Below are 20,205 nucleotides of genomic sequence, written 5' to 3'. Positions count from 1 at the left end.
AAAAAGAATTATTGTACTATACTTTACTAAATGTTTTTCTTTTACTTCATTTTTTTCCACTAATAGCAAGACAAAACCTAACATTATTATTGTGATCATTTATAATAATCCATTATGTCTAAAATGTTTCTGGGTTTGGATGAATGAGTGGTAGATATGTACAGATACACATTACTTATTTAATGTCGTCGCAGATATGGCAATCATTGTGTTTAGTATTACACAGATGCAGCAGAACTGGAAACACCGCTATGCATAAAAACAATGTAATACTCAGAGGGCAAAACTGTACACACTAGTTAATTCCTTGTAAAGAGAACTGTTAGAACAAGAGCAGCTTTGTTTTTTTCTTCTTCCTTACCCCAGGCAAGTCAGCAAACACCACCTTTTTATGAATTTGTTAAATAACCTTTACTCTCTCTATGACTAGATAATCTTTGCTGTTAGAATAACCTGTTTTACTGAATGAGTTTCACATTTCACATAGTTGTTTTCATTTAACAACTGCATTCTCTCTCTCTCTCTCTCACACACACACACACACACACACACACACACACATACTCGGGAATGTCACAGGCAGAGTTTCCTGCTTTCCAGAGAGGTGTGGGCAGGGGAGTCAAGGTTTTTTTGTTTTTTTTTTTTTTTTCTCTCCACAGGGCAGGTAGGAGAGACGGCATAAATGAGCCGCTCTGTAACTCTGGACAGCTCTGGATCTCCTTTTCAACTAGGTGAAGAGTTTTCCTGCGTTCCTTTTCTCTATCCTCCTGGTGAGTAACTTATTTACTGATATACTTGATGAAAATGGTAGGTGTATTTCAGCACAGCTGTAATTTAGAGGTTTGTTACTGCTTAAGCAGATTTTCAGATGAACTTCTTGTTGTACTGTCTTTGTATCTATTGTTGTGTACAGATTATGTTATATAATATTAGTACATAATATTAATTCAGGTACAGAGAAACAATCAGTTCCTGTCATTCATCTTCTATGCAAACCAAATGACTTCTGGAATTTATCCCTCTAATTGAGCCAGATTGGGAGATATAATGAAGTATGAGGTGTACGCTCCTGGGCAAAACAAAATGAGCCAAGCCCAAAATGGCAAAATAGAAAGCTTTTAATGGACTTAAATGGATGAAAGTTTACCCACAAGGCATAAACATTGAAAGAAATCAAAGGAACTATCGCATACTAAATTAAAAAACTAAAAACTATCTCATATTTTATCTATTTGTTTAATTCTTGATCATTTTCTGACCAATGATTTGTCATTAAGACCATTAATAGCTTAATATTTTGCCATTATGGGCTTGTCCCATTTATGTATTTATTTATTTATTTATTTATTTTTGCCCAGGAGTGTATATTGGGACAGGGTTTATTGGTGTCCTTTTAGATCCTCAGAAGAGATTCTGACTTCCAGAGACAGAGTCATGCTGTACACTGAGCTTATTCAGTTATGGGACGAAGCTGTGCGTGCTGTGGACAACCGAGACTGGGACGGTGCTCTTGCCAAGCTCAATCAGATCTCTGAGCCCACATCTCGCACTCTGTTCGTCACCGCATCTGTGCACCTCGCTTTGGGCCAGGTCGAGGAAGCAATTCAAGTGAGACTTTAAAAAAAAACACACATTAAGCTAGAAGGTATTCTGGTATTCTTGTAATTCAGGGTCTAACTGATGTTTCAGGCTCTGGATCAGGTTATTGCCAAGGACGAAAGGCTTGCTGTGGGCTTTTTCCAAAGGGCTGCAGTGCACATGATGGCAGGAAGGTAAGAACAGCTTAACCCAGCATAGATGGTCACTTTTACGACAAGCTTTAGCAGTGAGGTTTTGGCCATTATAAACCTGCACCTATTTTATCATGTGAATACAGCATATCCAGCATCATCACTTTTTACCATACATTACCAATCTCTCTCTCTCTCTCTCTCTCTCTCTCTATCTCTCTCTCTCTCTCTCTCAGACTGGATGAGGCTCTCGGCGACTGTATTTGGGCGCAGAAGCACATGAGAACCAATACTGTCATTGACTACAAACAGCTGGGACTGCGCTATAGACTCTACAACTGGCAGGTAGACAAACTCCTGTAGATTTGCATACAGTATATTGTAAATTTGACCTTTATGTCATTTACACCATTTACGCCCACGTGTAGTCATTTCCCTAGACAGTTAAAGACACAACACTGCAAATTATCTGGAAAATCTACATGGTTTCATAACCTGAAAGATTGCCATGAACTACTAAATCATTGTCACACTTTCAGTGAAAAATAACTAGCACATGCAACAAGTGGCATTTCTTTTTACAGCATAGATTTATTTCAAGGCAATATTTGTTCACATATACAATCTTTTCTTACATACTGCATGTTTTTGGTAAAAAATTTTCCCTCAGCACTCCTCAGCGTCCTCCTCCTCCTCTTGTAATGTCTCAAATCCAGAGACTAAAATGGTCATTACAAAACACTTACTGTATTTTGTGTCCCTGCAAACATTTATGTGTTTGGTTGGAATCATTTTATTGTTGATCGGTCCATCTACAGCCAGGTCTGAAACTCCTGGCAGAGGCAAACAGGTTTGGAGCTAAAATATTGTGGTACTTAGTAGAATTAATGGAGCCACCCATCTTTATTGATTCCACAGACCAATAGACAGTAGACAAAGCAGCAGAAAACATCAGTGATCAACATCCATATTTTACAATGGGTTTAGGGGCTTTTCTCTGTATAGAGTCCTCCTTTCCTCACCAATCATACAGTATTTATGATTTTTAATAGTCAAAAAGTGGTCTTATCTGAGCACAACATTTTATAATTGATTTTTATACTTGAATCTTCTCAAACTGTGATCCTTGAGCTCATTGGTTTCCCAAAGGCGAGGGGTTTCACATATGTGCAAACACGCACAAAACAGGAAATCGTTCAAAGATTTCCCAGAGATTAGAATGTTGAGATCATAAATAGTACATTTTCGAAGATGTCACTAAATCCAAAAGCACACAACTCTAATATAATAATGACTTTGAACTGGAGGACGGTCCAAGATCATCTGCAAGTGCCTCCAAACATTGTAGACATTACAGGAAAATATTAATGCTGTTATTCTTTCCAAGAAAGGCCCCACTCAATATGTATTGGGGTGCCAATACTTTTAAAACGGTCGTTTTGCCAAAAATGGACCATGTAAACGTCCTTGTTGGAATGAAACGTGTTAAAATTCGGGATGTCACTGATCTGATACTCGGGATAGGGATAAGGCCGATACCTGCAGAACATGGTGGATCAGAAATTGGAGAAAAAATGAATGACTTGGAAAGGAATGGAAAAATGTGGAATTTGATTTGGAAAATATTTTTTGGAATTGGTACTGGATACTTTATATTGATATTATTATGTGTGAAAGCTGCGGTTTTGTTTAAGTCATGTTTTAAGCTATGGATTTTCTCCTGAATTTTTAAGTGCTTCGGTTACAAAAAAAAATCATTTTACAGCTCAGAAGTTTTTAAAGAAAAAATTCCAAATGCGTATCGTTATCTGCTGATGCTCAAGATTTCAGTAATGGTATCTGTATCGGAATATAAAAGTTGTATCGTAACATCTCTGGTTATAATAAAACTATACTGCATCCATAATGTTTAAAGATCAGAACATGATATTTCTTGTGTTATTCATTAATGCTCATTCTCAGGAAGTGTGCTATTTCTGAAAGCTGACTGTAAATGACTCATCTGTGATTTGAAATTTAATATCTTCAGCTCTTTCTTTCGAGGAAATGGCTCATATTCTCTCGTCTTCCTTGTAAATGCTTACCCTGTCAGCAAAGTTCTCCTCTGACTTATGCAAATGTCATATCGCAGTACAGTTCTTTCCTCAGCCCAAACAGGTGGAACGACTTCAGATGTATATCTAGATGAAAAATATCTGTGTGTTTCTGTCTTTGCTGCTTCATACGCTGAAGGACTGGACTCTGTTATTTATTGAAAGGAGAGAAGTGCTGATAGGTTTGTGGTTTATATCCTACTTCCTGGTTTGGAATGGAATTTCTTCCCATACGTGTACACACACAATCTGGGTATTCAAGAGAACACTGAACACCGATGATGTCACCATTAAACCCATACTGTGTGTACAGGAGACGTGACAAGGTGCACGTTGTACTGTTACAGAGAGATAATGATACCAAGCAACAGTACAGCAATACTGATTGTGTGTGTGTGTGTGTGTGGGTGTGTGTGTGTATGTATTTATATATATATATATAATATATAATATATATAATATATATATATATACATACATACATATATATGTGTGTGTGTGTGTGTGTGTGTGTGTGTGTGTGTGTGTGTTGTCTGATAGGTTCTTTATAACGCAGCAGCTGTGCACTGTAGACTAAAACAGTGGAATAAAGCTGCAGAGATCCTACAGGCTGCTTTACAGGAGGGAGGAGGAAGAGGAGATCAAGTCGACTCGGCCATGAAGAGTGTAGCGGTAAGAACACTCGTATATTGATGTTACACTCTATTGTAGGAGCTGACATTCAAGAATTCATTATAGATATACACTCACTGGCCACTATATTAGCAGCATATACTGTACTGTATACACCTGCTTAAGCACCAATCTACACCTGTCCAGAACTGGATTACTGTTTTACAACACTTGCACCTCTTCTAGTGTCAAGTCATCCTACTCAAGGTAACATAATACTGTAGTAACCTTGTCAGTTTAACTGTGACTATTGTATGTTATATCAGTAAGAACAATATACTCTTAATTCCTCCTTCCGGTTCTGTGAAGTGGAAATTCCAGGGTGGATCTCTTCTCACAAAGGAAAAGTTGCTCTTTGTCATACCTCTATGACATACCTCCCAACAATAGTGTGTGTGTGCGCACACGTGTGTGTGTGTGTGTGTGTGTGTGTGTATGAAATATTTAGAATTGAAAAGTAGTATCAGTTAACATTAATGTTTCTCATAAGTACAAAAATAAAAGAAGTCCTCATGGTGCACTCAGGCAGTGTTTGGCAAGATAAACATTAGTGTTATGTATGTATTTATGTATGAATTTAGTTAATCAGTTAATCAGTTATATTTTTGTTACTCTTTTAGTGAAAAATTTAGACAAATTTAAAACCCCTTACCCCTTTATCCTACTATACAGGAAAACTAGAAGCTGAATATTCTACATTAAACTATCAGACATTAAGTAGAAAAGGCCCAAACTCTAGAATATATAGTGAACGTGGTGTGATTTTAGACATGCAGATAATCACCCGCTCTGCTCTGCTCCGTTGTGTGTGTTAGATGAGGGAGATGATTGCGCCTCTAATGGTCCCAGAGGGAGTGGTGTTCCGGCCCAGGAAACAGTATGTGGAGGAGCTTCAGCCCAGAGACTTCCTGGGCAAAGCGGAGGTACATTTTCTTACATTTGACTAAAGTTGCCAGTCTCTTTCACCACACAGTTTTGTGAGACTAAAGTGGCCAGTAATTGTATGTTTGATGTTTTCTTCTTCTAGGTCATCATTTCTGACATCCCGAACGATGACTTTGGTGGTTTTGAACCTCTGAGGTTGCAGGTATGGTTTTTATATATATATATATATATATATATATATATATATATATATATATATATATATATATTCAGTGAATTATAAATAAGGATGAATCCAGCCAAGCATAGCGCTGAGCAGTCGTGGGTGATGGATTTTGCTCAAGGTGTTAGCAGGAGCTCTGTGGCAGTCATAATTACTGAATCAACACTGCATCAGAAATGATGACATTTAACAGCTACCAGAAATTCATGACCTATTAACATACTAGTAACTTAAAAAAAATCTGATTTGAGAAAGAAAAACTAGCCGGTCTAAGTTCTTTACCATGCAATTGTAACCTTTGACCCCACATATTAACCAGCTTCAGATTTCAGGCTACATCCCACTGACTGTGTATGGCTTTGATTTACATGATTATTAACAGTCTGGTGCGGTGAAGAGACTTTTTATTACATGTCTATAACGTAGAAAAACATTACATATTCATTAGAGATACATACTGTAGGCACATCCGTTTCTGCTATATTTGTTGTTTTATGTGAATAATATTAATTTCTCTGATGGGAATAAAATACCTAAGAAAAGACAGTGGGAGGAGTCAGCACTGATGAATATGACTTTGCTTCCCATATAGAAAGCAAGTATCCTAAGGCTAATAGTGTTGTGAAGTATATTAATACTGTCCTATCACTATATTTATCCTTTGCAGAAACCTGGATATTATGAGCCACAGGTTGAAGAGGGCCAGTAAGTAAATAACATTTCCTGTTATTGACAAGAATAATAATAAAAAAAGAAAAAGAAAAAGACACTGATCCTAGAGGTACACACCATCCTATAGGGATTAGTTCCATTTGGATTGGTCTAAAAAAAAAAAATCTGTTTAAAACATACTTTGTCAACTCTAATTTAAGAAACTATCTATCTATCTATCTATCTATCTATCTATATATATATATATATATATATATATATATATATATATATATATATATATATATATATATAATTATTATTATTATTATTATTATTATTATTATTATTATATAGTTTCCAATTCTCCTTTTTCCAGAGTCAGATCTTTACATTAAATTGTCTCTTTTTTCACCTTTGAAGGTATCCAATTTTTTACCGTACAATGCTGGAACTTTCTGGCTGAGATACAGAGAAAACATATTTCAGTTCAGGAAGGCCTGTAGTTTTCACGGCTATACCTGTATATAGTAAAAGTGTCATATGTTCACCATGTTAAGGGTTTTCCTGGGCTGCCCCACACATACTGTATCAGTGAGCTAATGAAACTCTTCAGTAGCTTTTGAATTAGCTTTGTAGGACTTGATTTCTATATTGATTTGGACTTGTCTGAGGACTTAGGAATTACCATTCGTATTTGGTCTCGGTCTTGGGCATTGGTCTCTCTGAATATGGCCTGTGTCTAGGCTGAGATTTTGTGGAAAAATAATGTCTGTGTTATCTTGCACAAAGTTTGACAAGAAGTACGCTGTGAAACATTACATCTTAGCAGGTGGAAATATCTTGATTATAGTCAAATGTATCTAGTACTTCCTATTATACGATTACAATAAACTGAATAGAAAATCATGGAGAACCTATTTCAAGCCATTTATACTCAATATACAACTCACATCAAGCTTGAAACAGTCTTGTTCTATTGGCAGATAATTTTGCTCATTTTAAGCATTTATTTCTAGAAAGAAGCAAAATTATCTGCCAATAGAATAGGAAAACTACAAGCTTGAAACGAGTAATAACGTCTGGAAATATGTTTAACGATCTTATATTCGGTTTATTGTAATCTTATTATGAGAAATACTTGATAAATGTGACTATATTCAAGATATTTTCACTCGCTAAGTGAACATTTTATTGCAGCGTAATTCATTCTTCTAGAAAATAGCTTAATTCTTGGTGCAATGCAGAAATGAAGCCAGCATTGATGGTGTTACGCATCAATCTTGACTCGGTCTCTCAATCATTTGGACCCCCTTTAAGACTCAACTTTAAGTCTTGACTTGATCTGGGCTAGTCCTGGTCTTTTACTTGACAATGGCGGTCTTGACTTCAGCTCTAATTTGAATATTAAGAAAGTCTTAATGATTAAATAGCTTGTATGTTGCTAAGACTCTTTTTTTTTTTTTTTTTTTTTTACAAAGAAGACTTAACAAAATTTACACCAACCTATCATAACTGTACATGTCTGTATGTGATAACGCATGTAACAATACAAACGAAGTTGTAATAACACAACACAAAGCCAAATTAATATGGACAGAACAGCAGAGGGTTATAAAAACTCCCAAATTATTGGCATCCTTCAAGAAAATGGGGAAAATATAATTGCGTCAAATAGACACTAAGGCCTATGATTTAAAATTTCTCACTTTGGAGTTGAACAATCGGAGTGACTATGGAGAAAAATAGGTTTTATATTTGAAAACGTATTGTTAAAATAAATTGGTTCTGCACGCCTGCTCTGTGTAAATACCGTATGATCGATGCGTTGTCGTGAACTAGTCACAACTTACAGTGGTTACCATGGAAACAGTGTAGAAATTGTACTGGCGTTCCTGACAAGCCACAAATTGACCGATTTACTGTAGTCTATGACCAGGCGTGTAAACCGCCTATGTTTTTTTGGTTCTCTACAGGATGGTAGACCTCCATGGGGTCAGAGTTTTTAGATACACTTATACAATCACAATTTTACTATTTAGAGGTGTGTGAGTTGACCCTGAGCATTGTGACGATCCCGTTAAACAGGGACTCGCGCTACATGTGTGTGAAGAAGGCTTACATTGGGAGGAATGCGGGTGAGCTCACTGTGCCGGCCGGTGCTTACGTGTACGTGTTCAGTGAAGAGGACAAGGACGGACTCGTCACAGTCATATATGACGGCCAGGTGAGATTATTATTATTATTTTTTGTGTGGTTTTTTCCCCCGCTACTTTCCATCGAAGCATGAGTCATCTCTCTGTGACTCACTGATGCTTTTAATGCTTCTCTTTTTGCTTCTCATGCTTCAGAGAGGCCTGCTGCCAAGCCTCCTGCTCGAAACAGTGATGAAAAAGACAAAAGACAAGAGAAGGAAAGTAAGTGTGCGTTTCATCACAATCCAGCAACACAAATCACTTATTTATTCATGATACCATTTCATCTAATCGATAGTCATCTTTTATCCTACTTTTTTATCTATTTACTTTTTTAGAAACTCTCCTTTTTGCAGAGACCCAGGCATTTCAGTATTGGATTACAGTTTAACTTGATAGTTTTTTTTTTTTCTAATACAATCTCTAAACAAAGGCTGCTTTATACAAAGTTCTGTGGAAAGGAAAGAAGAATGATTGTGTCATCATGAATGAATGGGACACAGAGAGAGTTTTATAGCTGTCTGGTTTCCTGCAAGCCAAAGCCTTTATTCCACAGACCTGATAACGAATTAGACAAATTTAGCGTTGTATGTGCACAGGTGACAGAAGTCCCTGCCTCTTATGGAGTACTCATTTCTCTTCTGTGACCTTTATAGAGCTCCGCTAGTGGGATTCCTCTCCCGCCGAGCATGAAGCCCCCTACACGCCCACAGACTGCTGCTCCTCCTCCTCCAGGTACAATCAAAGCTTATCAGCAGTGTTTCTGAAACAATGCCAGGGTGTAACAGTCAATATGAGTTAATACCTATATACACATGCTGTATACTGTGTACAGTACATGGTGAATACATTACTCTCTACAGAAAGTCCATTGTTGTAATGATCCCATCACACTCTGGGATTTCGTTAGTACAAGCACTAAAACCACCCCTAACCTGAAATCTTCCTACCTTTACATAAGGCTTGAGGAAGTGTTGCAAAGTTCACAAACATGAGAACATGTCGCAAGATTTCACTCATGCACGTACGGTGTGATTATACAGGAAATGCTGAATATTTATAGCCAGTGTGCTTTTTATTTACTCCTGTGTGTAGAATTGCCCTCTGTGGACACCAGCAACACACAGACCACACCTTCTACGCAGTACAGCAGCGCAGCCCTGAGCCCTAATGCCCAGGTAAGACTGAGCAGAGACTGATGGAGAACAGTGTCATGACATTAAGATGGTAGAACACTAGATATTCTACAGGATATCGGAAAAGTCAGAAACAAATAAGAGCAAAACTAGATATACTTAGTTTTGTGTTTATTATTTACAACATATGCTTCATGTTCACTCGTACGTTCTATGCTTTTTCTCAGCTGCTGTATTATGTTTTTGGTGGATTTTGTGTCACATATTCCCATTGGTTTCTGACTTCTGACTACATCCTGTAGATGTGAAATATTCTGATAATATTCTAGAGCAGTGGTTCTCCAGGGTTGGGGACGAGTCCTGGCTCCGCCCTGTGTGCATGGAGTTTTGCATGTTCTCCCCGTGCTTCCGGGGTTTCCTCCAGGTACTCTGGCTTCCTCCCCTAGTCCAAAGAGATGCATTGTAGACTGACTGGCATTTCCAAATTGTCCATAGTGTGTGAATGGGTGTGTGAATGTGTGTGCAATGGGTTCACACCCCGTCCAGTGTGTTCCCCGCCTTGTACCCTGAGTTCCCTGTGACGGGCTCCAGGCTCCCCACGACCCTGTGTAGGATAAGCGATATGGAAAATGGATGGATGGATGGGTGGATGGATGGTCACTGCAGTTGCGAAAGTTTAATCCAAACGTCAGTACCTCAAAAACAAATGTACACTTATTACCTAATGTGCTCGGTCTGTCAGAATTTCAGTGGGAAGAGAAGCTCTGTGCCTCCAACAAGTAGCAAATAATAACAAATGTACACGTTAAAATAATAATCATGTGGAATTTATGATCCGTGGAATGAATTTTACAGTTAAAATGGTCCTGAGTATAAAAGTTTAAGGAACCCCTGTTCTAGAGATAGTTGGGGATATTATTCACATTAAAACTAAATTCGTTTAAATTCAATTCGATTTGATTTGTATAACGCTTTTAGAAATGGACATTGTCTCAAAGCAGCTTTACAGAAATAAATATAAACACAGGATACAGATTTTAAGTGTGTAGATTAATCGCTATTGAGCGAGCCGATGGAGACGGTGGTGAGGAAAAACTCCCTAAGACGATATGAGGAAGAAACCTTGAGAGGAACCAGACTCAGAAGGGAAACACAGAGCTCTCAGAGGAAATCTGAAGTCACCCTGCTCTGATTTTAACCGATACACCACAATGATGCGTTTAGGTTTACAGTCAAATTTTAGGAGGCACCCTCTTTCTTCACATATCTTCCATAATGTTCATAAGTTTCATTTCTCTGTCATGTCGTGCTTGTTGGGATGGAGAGGAAATGACTTTGAGGCATGCAGTGGTGTATTTTGAATAGCACTTTGACCCCATTCAGTCAGAGCAGAAACCCAGGGGAGGGAAAGGATGGCAGATAAAAATATGAACTGGTTTATTCAGACCAGAGCACTGCATTGTACATCTTAATATTGTCTGATCATCTTTTAGAGCATTGCATGCTTTTTAGTGTATGCTCTAAAAGATGATCATATGTAGAACTTACAAGGAAATTACAGCAGATAAAAAGATCACGCTTCCTGGCTTGATTCCTGGCTTGATTTAATCAACAGTATGTCAATATATGCAGTAATATATTTATGGAAACAAACAAAAAAAAGAACAAAAATTGTACCTTAACGGTACAGTTGGGAATGTTTACAAATGTCTTAGGCTACTAATTACTGTACATAATTCTATAGATACCATAGATAAAGTCTGTGAATTACATTATTACTATATAATGGCTGTTGTCTTTGTTCTTCAGTCTTCATCTGGCTATTGTCTTCATTCTAACACTTTGATCGATCCTTTATTAATCTTGTCACATGGATGGTCCTTCTTGCAGACGACAGGAGCAGACTCAGTCGTAGTTAAGGTGCACTACACTTACACCATTGCTTTGAGTGTCCCACTAGAGACACCATACCGGGAGCTGCAGGAGAGAATCGCTCAGAAACTAGGACAGCCTGCTGAACTCATTCGTCTGAGGTGATTGTGCCGACCTGCTTTTTCCCAGCTGTAGTTTGAAATCAAGGCCACTCAAAAGGGGGGAAAAAATGGTTCTAGTTTGTCCTCTGTCTCCTCTCTTACAGACATAAGCAGCATGGCTCCTCCGTCCTGACGCCTCTGGAGGAGGATGGAGGTGTGAGGAGCCTGGCTGAAGTGGTAGAAGCAGGCCGAGCCACTCTGTGGTGTCAGGTACTCGATTTATCAAGCTCGTAACCTCTTGTGTTTGTTTTGTGAAGGACACATGACCTGAACAACAACAACAACAAAAACAAAAACAGATTAGTCCTTAAAGGGGATGGCTGCATTTCATACATTACGTTTACAAGAGTACACACATCAACATGATAACCATTTTAATTAGTTACATATTATTGAAGAATGCACTATTTATAACTGCGACAAATTAGTGTTTAGCTCCATAAAGCCCTGTTTGAACTGAAATATTCTTTATCCGGAGGCAATACTTTAAATATAAGTGTTTAATGAGGACACCTACTTTTAATTCACTGTCAATGAGCAGTCTGGATAATAATAGCAAATATCCCCAAGCAACAGTAGCCTCGTTTGAAATGCAAATTTGGATATTTACTTAAATGTTTGGACACTTTAAAATTCCATAAAATCCAGCATAAATTCCATAAAAACCATAAAATTCAGAATAAATACACTAATGGTAAAGTAACAAAGGAAGTTAACACATGTATTGATTGGTATCTGTTGAAATACTGTACATCTAAAGTAAATACACCTGCATTAATCAATGTTTATTCCATTCATGACTGAAAATATGTCCATATAAATTAAATAAGGAATAAAACACTACAGGGCAATACATGATGCAGTAGTGTGATACATCTCAACCCGAAGCATAATTACTGTTACCATCACAAAGTTGCTTAACTTCCAATTACAGCCTGAAGTGTTTTTATTCCTCTCACACAATACCAATTTGAAACAATTTCTAGTAATACCTTTGATCAATTTATAGTGGCATTAATTGTTGTGGAATGTCCGTAAAAGAAGTTCATTCTCGTTATCACTTATCTTATAGCAGCGATAAACACTCGTTACCTCACCAGCCTCTCTATTTTTATCTCTCTCGAATAATAAGACAAAACAAACAAACAAACAGAAACTTGCTGATCAATACAAAGCGCTGACACTGGAGACTCCTTTCAAAAGTGTTAAATAAAAGTGTCCTTACAGAAATGTAGATTTTTAATAAATATTCCAACTGACACATTTCACTGATATTGCACTGAAATGCTTCGCTATTAAGAAATAAGCATAATAAATTTAATCAGAACTGGATCTTTTTTTTTTTTTTTAAATAACAAGATGTTAAGTAGAAACACAACATATTTCTCAGTAACGCCACATGTTTAAACGACAAAGCTGTAAATATTTAAACTTTTATTTGTACTACACAAATATAGTACCTGCTTAATGACTAGAACTTGGCCAACATCTCAGTTAAATGCCTTGTTATGACTTTTTTTCACCCAAAATAATTAACCAGTATTTAAGTGTTTATACCTTACACTTTGGTGGTTAATACATAATACTTAAGGAACTGTAAATGAAGGATTACCAGAAAGCCTCGACGATGACGGACCGTGACTTTTGATCTGTGATTTAATGAATTTAAAAATGATGTTCTGCATTTTGACCTTATAGTCATTGTTTCATTTTGGATCCAACATCCCAGATATAATGTAAAAAAAAAAAATGTCATAAACATCCAATTTCAGGCCGAGGATCCTCTGGCAAACAGGAAAATTCTCTACCAGATGGTGGCACTATATGACTACACGGCACAAGGACCTGAAGACCTGGAGTTCAGTGAGGGGGACACCATTGACATCCTCAGTGAAGGTACACACACATGTAAACACACACACACAAGAGAAAACGTTGTCTAAGAGTGGATTGGGAAGCAGAAGTAGCTTAAAAAATGACCTAATACCTGTTAATTCCAGGTATACAGTGAGCTTTCTACCACTCCTTCACGTTTCCTCTCATCCAGAGGTACAGTGTCCTGTATCTGAAGCAATTCTTCCTTTGTTCCTCTTTGCAGTGAATGAAGAATGGCTAGAAGGACACACAGCTGGAAATATTGGCATTTTCCCCAGATGTTTTGCCTATAGAGACTCTCCAGAGAAAGTCACAATCAGTGAAACAACATCACAAGAAAATATTAAGTAGTGATTATAAATAGATTAAGGTGTGTTTGCTGGGTAATATTTTGTATAAAAAAAATCTATTCAATAACATCACCAAACATGCAGTACTGTGCTTAACATAGCATTTCACATTCTAATCATATTGATTATATAAAATCAGGACTGCAGTTATGTTTCTATCTTTCTCTTAGTATCAGTTTATGATATTTGTTTCCGAGCCTGTAATGGAAATTCCACATCATATGATTTTCATTTATAATTTGTTACATACTGTGTATTTGTCCACTAAAGTCAAATTTGTCTGCCAGGCATAATTAGCACCAACTTATTATACAATGTTAATAGGTGGGGCACCTGGATGAATGTAAAATCTCATAAAACTGGATTGTCAGACACTAAGGTTGTCTTTTGTGCTTCATGTTCAAGCAGAACACAACACTGACACTCCCACAGGGCAGGATGACAGCAGTAGGGTGTGTAAGGTGTGAATCAGGACTGGGATCCAACAGGACCCAAAGGAAACAAACAAACAAAAAAGTCACATGAGCGGGTATTATTTACTTTCCCTTATATGAGGGATTAGATATGAAGCTTGGCCATGTTTATTGACCCTACATTCACACTAACAAGCAATAGGTCCTTCTTGCTAGGGCAGGACTAGTCAGAATTCCTTCAGGAGAGGGTGGGACTGGTCAGAATTCCTTTGGGAGCAGTAGGGATTGGTCAGAATTTCTTCGGGAGTGGGTGGGACTAGTCAGAATTCCTTCAGGAGTGGGTGGGACTAGTCAGAATTCCTTCATGAGCAGTAGGGATTGGTCAGAATTCGTTCAGGAGCAGGTGGGACTGGTCAGAATTCATTTGGGAGCTGTAGGGACTGGTCAGAATTCCTTCAGGACTAGATGGGATTGGTCAGAATTCCTTCAGGAGCAGGTGGGACTGGTCAGAATTCTTTTGGGAGCAGTAGGGATTGTTCAGAATATCTTCAGGAGCAGGTGGGACTGGTCAGAATTCTTTTGGGAGCAGTAGGGATTGTTCAGAATATCTTCAGGAGGAGGTGGGATTGGTCAGAATTCTTTTGGGAGCAGTAAGGATTGGTCAGAATTCCTTCAGGAGCAGGTGGGATTGGTCAGAATTCATTTGGGAGCAGTAGGGATTGATCAGAATTCCTTCAGGCACGGGATTTAAAAACAGTCTCGTGCGTACATCTAACGCGAAGCTTGTGGGAGAAATAAATTCCACGTTCATTATCAGGAGAGTGTACTGGGTGCGCGCGCCTAGCTCGCTGTGTTTAAAATTACTAATCTGTTTATATTTTACGAAATCGCTTCAACTAAATTGGTAGGAAAATATCGCGGGCAAAATTAATAAGTGCAGTATCAGGTGGAATGGGTGATGGGTGATGGAGTAAAAGTTTAGTCTTGTGCATACCTGTGGATCAAATCTGTGTGTGACTTGTGTAAGGAGCAGGATTTACTGTAACACTGGCCTGCAAAACCAGCGGATATCAATCCAACAAAGCACCTGTGGGATTATTTGGAGCAGCAGGTAAATCCCCAAAACAGACTACAGCTCTAACTGGATTTCACCCAGCCAGAGGAAGTGTGAGCTAAAGCTGACAACTGACATCTCAAGACACTTGGTGAAGAGGGGAGGTGTAACAAAGCATTGGACACTGGTGGAAAATACTTCAGTACTGTTTTTATGTTTTGTGAGAGTTGTTCATGAGTCCCTTGTTTGTCCTGAGCAGTTAAACTGTCCACTGTTCTTGAGAAAAATCCTCCAGGTCCTGCACATTCTTTACTTTTCCAGCATGTTCTGCATTTTTGAGCCCTTTCCAACAGCGGCTCTATGATGCTGATATGCATCTTTTCACACTGGGGACAACTGAGGGACTCGTACACGGCTATTGCAAAAGGTGCAAACATTCACTGATGCTCAAGAAGGCAACACGATACATTAAGAGCCAGGGGGGTGTAAACTTTTGAACAGGATGATTGGTGTAAATAGTTCTTATTTTGTTCAAAGAACTTGGTTAATTTAGTACTACCCTTCAGAAGCTTAATAAAATATTTACATGTTTCCCAGAAGACATAATAACAACAATTTACACCGCTCATCCTGTTCAAAAGTTTACACCCCCCTGAGACCATGATGCCATGTATCCTAACAAAATGTCCAGGTCCTCTGGCAGAAAAACAGCCCCAAAACATTATAGAGCATTAAAAAAAAAAAAAAAACATTTTTCTGTAACATTTCATCTGGGCTACAAAATTAATGATTTTTGTACTGATTTGATAATGTAGAAGTCATAAAATAAAAAAACTTCCTAAAACTTTTGCACAGTACTGTATGTGCCGCAGCTCTCGATCGTAAAGATGTGAATGACAATTAGTGATAGCTTCTGCTTCATCTTTTACTTTTGCACAGTACTGTACATATTTATATATTCCACCCATGTTCAGTTCTGACGAACTTTCCATTACCAGCTTTTCCATAATCTATAGCTTTATCCTTTGTCAATTCATGTTTCAGTTTTATGTTTTTTTTCCCCTCTCACTCAGATTAGAGCCAAGTTCTGGAAGTGCTCTTAGCTGGAACATAATGGCCTTTGGGGAATTTAAATCTTCTGCAGCGAAATAATTAAAATAAAGCTGAGTCTGAGCCTTAGCAAGTTGATTTAGCAGAATATTAATGAATACGAGCTACAATTTCAGATTCTTTTAGGTGTCACAAATGAGTTTAATTCAGTTTAGAAGAGTTTAAAGGGATTTAGTGTTGCATATGCTGCCACTTCTTGTTTGCATAATTTTTTACCACTTCACATCTATCGGCAGGAGTGATTTATCAAGTGCATTGTAACAGAAAAAGTAGATTTAATGTAGTGGTAGTCAGAAATACAGAACACTTTCAGCAGTCATTCATTTTTCTGTCACTACTACTATGTACAGTTGAGTGTAAAAGTGTGCACCCTAGAGGTCGACTGATTGATCGGTTTTGCCGATTAATTGGCATGATAAACGATTGCTGGAACTATCGGATATAGGCAAAATTCCACACTGATAGTTTTTCCCGGTTTCGTCTGTTGCGGGAGTGGCTGAGAATGGACCGCTGTCATTATACAGAATGAGAGCGGCCTCTAGAGGTGAAATAAAATCCATCACTGACTAATTTTGTTGTGTTATTTGAAGTGTTTTTTTATTCTTTTTTTATGTCTCTATTTTTATTTGTTATTTGGAGTGTTAATTTTTGTATGTACATCTTTTATTTATGTTAATATTTATTAATAGGTAATATATATTAGTATTTATATATTTTTCATTAAACAAAATACAGTATCTTTTCACGATACAGTCAGTACTGTTTATTTTTGTACTTGTAAACTTCAGCAATATTTTACTTTGAGTGTTATGTTTTCATTCTGTATCAATTGTAAAAAAAAAAAAAAATAATAATAATAATAAAAAAAAGCTCTTGATGAATCGGTTATCGGCAGGTACTTCCCAGCTTAGTTATCGGTATCGGTAAAACCCACTATCGGTCGACCTCTAGTGCACCCCCCTGCCCCCCATGGCAGCTAGGCATGGAAAAAAAGAAACCATTTTTCCAGGAGGTATTTGTATCCTGAACAAGACAAAAAATACACAAAATCAACAGTAAAACATCAAAAAATAACAAAACGTCAAAGATGTGTAAGGATGCGCACGTTATTAGAGAATATTTATATAACATTCAGAAAGCGAGATCTAAACTGATACACAGTATTTTTCAATATTAATATCTAATTAACGTCTATATTTGACTATTTGTGCTTGATTATGAAGAAACATAATCAAGAGCAAAGATAAACCTCAACACCGTAAATCTGTTAAAGTGTTGTTGTACCATAAATAAAATGTGCAAACTTTTGCCCTTCACTTTATACATACCACATTCTCTCTGTGGCTCTCAGCGGAACCAAATCTTCATTATACTTATCTTAATTTGTTCAGCCATTACACTTCATCACGTATTACAGATTCCACTCATTACCCCTTTATACTAAGATGAAATGAGGTTGAACGCATCTCAGTGAGGTATCAGCAGTATTGTATTTAATGGTGTGAAAGCCTGGCCCGGCTTCAGACCTCTATGATGTTTGGCTTTTGGACAGTCGGAGTGCAGCATAAGGTCCCTCTCTTTTTTTATTGTACGGTAATCATAGTGTTGGCAACGCTTGCCGTGATACACTTTCCTCCCTTACTTCCATTAAACATGCTGCCGTTAATCAAACAGCAGCCTCTTTCCAGCGCCAGACCCGTAAATCAATTACTCGCAGCCTTTCTCCTCCTCTTCAGTTTTACATGTGTATATGCTAGTGACAATTTCCTATAGCTTACTATGGGTTGTTCCGGGGTTAAATAAAAGTACACTAAACACTCACTTAGTGTGGTATATACGCTATGATTTTAACTTACTATGAAATTTAGTCAAATTTACTGTCACTGTTCCAAATACCATTGAAGGTTTAAGGAGCGCATCTATTTGGAAAAGCCAATACTGTGGAAATTGTACGCTTCTATCCTCAATTTATCCGACAGTGTATTTTGCCTGAAACACTGAACCGTCTCGTGAGCGTAGATTTTGGTGCGGAGGACGGAATTAATAACAACATAGGCTCAAACAAACTTGCGTCGAGATGTTATCACACTTGACTTATGGTTACCATCTAGTGAATTTTTAGAGTGAACCCATAATAGGCAGTTAAGAGTCAACAAGACTTGAATGACTTGAACAAAAGAACTATGTACACCAATTTTGAAATGAGCGATTCAAACAGAAAGATGCAGTATGGTCTAAAAGTGTCCCCAGCACTGACGAACAAGATGCACAGACTAATAAAAATTAATAACTCTGATCATCTTTTTTGAAGTCAGATGTTATAATTTTATAAGCAAAAAAAAGACAACCTAGCTAGTTACTTACGCGGCTAGATAACAGTGATTTCACTTGCTAATAACATCCAGTTCCTACAGGATTTCACGATTTTGCGACCGCAGAAATGATCGGAAAATCAATCAAACTCATCCATATTCGGAGGGGCTTGAAGTTTTTCAAAATTACAGCAGATTTTCTGCAGATTTTGGCCAAGGCACATATGACGTCATCACAACGCGCATTCAGCCAAAGCCCTCTTCGATTCACATGCATTGAACATGATTACAGCTAAAAGGTCTCTTTTACCAACAAACATCACTGTGAAAGTCCGTGCAAAAGAATTTTGTGCGATTTCAATTCCACCAAATCATGTAGATTTCCCGGGGGTAAAAAGCACAAAAAAACTTTTAAAAAAAGCCGCAGCACAATCAAGCATTTTTGGCCGCAACAGTCACAAAATACTCTGCGGAATTCTGTAACATTGTTACTTATAAGGGAAATAAATAAAAACTATGAACTAAAAGATTGTCATTTTGATAACTTGCATTCACTTGTATTTTGTAAAAGAAAATCGGCTGTGTTCGATACGGCAAGTGTGTTTCCCGTCGCCATTGTCACAGTATCATAAAAACATTCATAGAGCAAGCATGGGGCAGAGGGAGTTCTGCCTTAATGGGCCTCTATTAGTGCTTGTTGTAGTTCCCATTTTTGACCACTAGGTTTAATAGCTCTATGGAAGCTGAGCATGCTGCCTCACGATTTTCTAGAAAGGTGAGCAAATCAATAGAACATCAGCTTGTATCTGTCAAAGATCAGCAACTGACTGGTCGCTCAAAAACGGTCATTAGTATTTGAGCAGGGTTTAAAATATACATAGAGTTTTACGTAGATTAACATTTGTTGAATGGCTGATATCTATGCTTGGGTTCTGCCCCATAATTTAAACTGATATGTTTAGGCACAGAGTAAACAAACGTTATACATGGTTTACAGATTAGTATGTTACAGCTGTTGGAACAAAAAAAACATTTTTAGTATGCAAAATGAACAAATGGCAGTGCTGTGTATTTTCGTAGTTTCCTTTCCTTGCTTTCTCGGTCGGTTATCTTACAAACTAACCTATTCCCCTCACACACTCCTGCACTGATATTTCCTCCGCTCCTTCTCTGTCTGAGTCCAAAAATAAAAGGTGCAGGCCCTGAGCAGACACTGTGGTAAGTGGTAAGGAGGAGAAAATCTGGACTGGAAGCCAGATGTGTGGAAAATGAAGTCTACCATTAGAGATAAGACCCAATATACATGCACACACACACACACACACACACACACACACACACACACACATACAGACAAACAGACGTGTATATATTCCATGATAGTTCAGTAATTACCTTAAAAAAAAACAGATAAGGTTAAGGAATTAAGTATCAAGTCTGTGTTCTCGGGTTAACTCAAACCCAATTTGCAAA

General features: G+C 37.6%; 1 protein-coding gene across 3 annotated transcripts; it reads left to right on the top strand.

The window, feature by feature from the left end:
* The first annotated feature begins 579 nt into the window (after window positions 1–579).
* Window positions 580–18,210, top strand: noxa1 (NADPH oxidase activator 1). Of its 3 annotated transcripts, none has more exons than XM_053654088.1 (16): window positions 580–770; window positions 1,398–1,608; window positions 1,690–1,772; window positions 1,967–2,075; window positions 4,364–4,495; window positions 5,311–5,418; window positions 5,523–5,582; window positions 6,271–6,308; window positions 8,343–8,481; window positions 8,606–8,671; window positions 9,106–9,184; window positions 9,545–9,627; window positions 11,476–11,618; window positions 11,723–11,828; window positions 13,391–13,514; window positions 13,717–18,210. In XM_053654088.1, exons 2-16 carry the CDS (start codon window positions 1,435–1,437, stop codon window positions 13,842–13,844), a joined length of 1,572 nt encoding a protein of 523 aa, XP_053510063.1. In that variant the 5' UTR covers window positions 580–770; window positions 1,398–1,434; the 3' UTR covers window positions 13,845–18,210. The 3 variants fall into 3 exon arrangements, with proteins under 3 accessions (XP_053510063.1, XP_053510060.1, XP_053510062.1); XM_053654085.1 differs by having other exon boundaries at window positions 1,359–1,608; XM_053654087.1 differs by having other exon boundaries at window positions 581–770; window positions 1,425–1,608.
* Window positions 18,211–20,205: the final 1,995 nt, after the last annotated feature.

The sequence above is a fragment of the Ictalurus furcatus genome, chromosome 22 (assembly GCF_023375685.1).
Source record: "Ictalurus furcatus strain D&B chromosome 22, Billie_1.0, whole genome shotgun sequence".
In the NCBI taxonomy this organism is placed as follows: domain Eukaryota; kingdom Metazoa; phylum Chordata; class Actinopteri; order Siluriformes; family Ictaluridae; genus Ictalurus; species Ictalurus furcatus.
This window is presented reverse-complemented; position numbering and strand designations above follow the sequence as displayed.

Bases quoted from the DNA above. Each gene is read 5' to 3' on its own strand.
- noxa1 (XM_053654088.1), top strand. From the start codon at position 1,435: ATGCTGTACACTGAGCTTATTCAGTTATGGGACGAAGCTGTGCGTGCT. The intron at 1,609-1,689 runs GTGAGACTTTAA...CTGATGTTTCAG, and splicing joins AGGTCGAGGAAGCAATTCAA to GCTCTGGATCAGGTTATTGC. The intron at 6,309-8,342 runs GTAAGTAAATAA...CCCGTTAAACAG, and splicing joins CCACAGGTTGAAGAGGGCCA to GGACTCGCGCTACATGTGTG.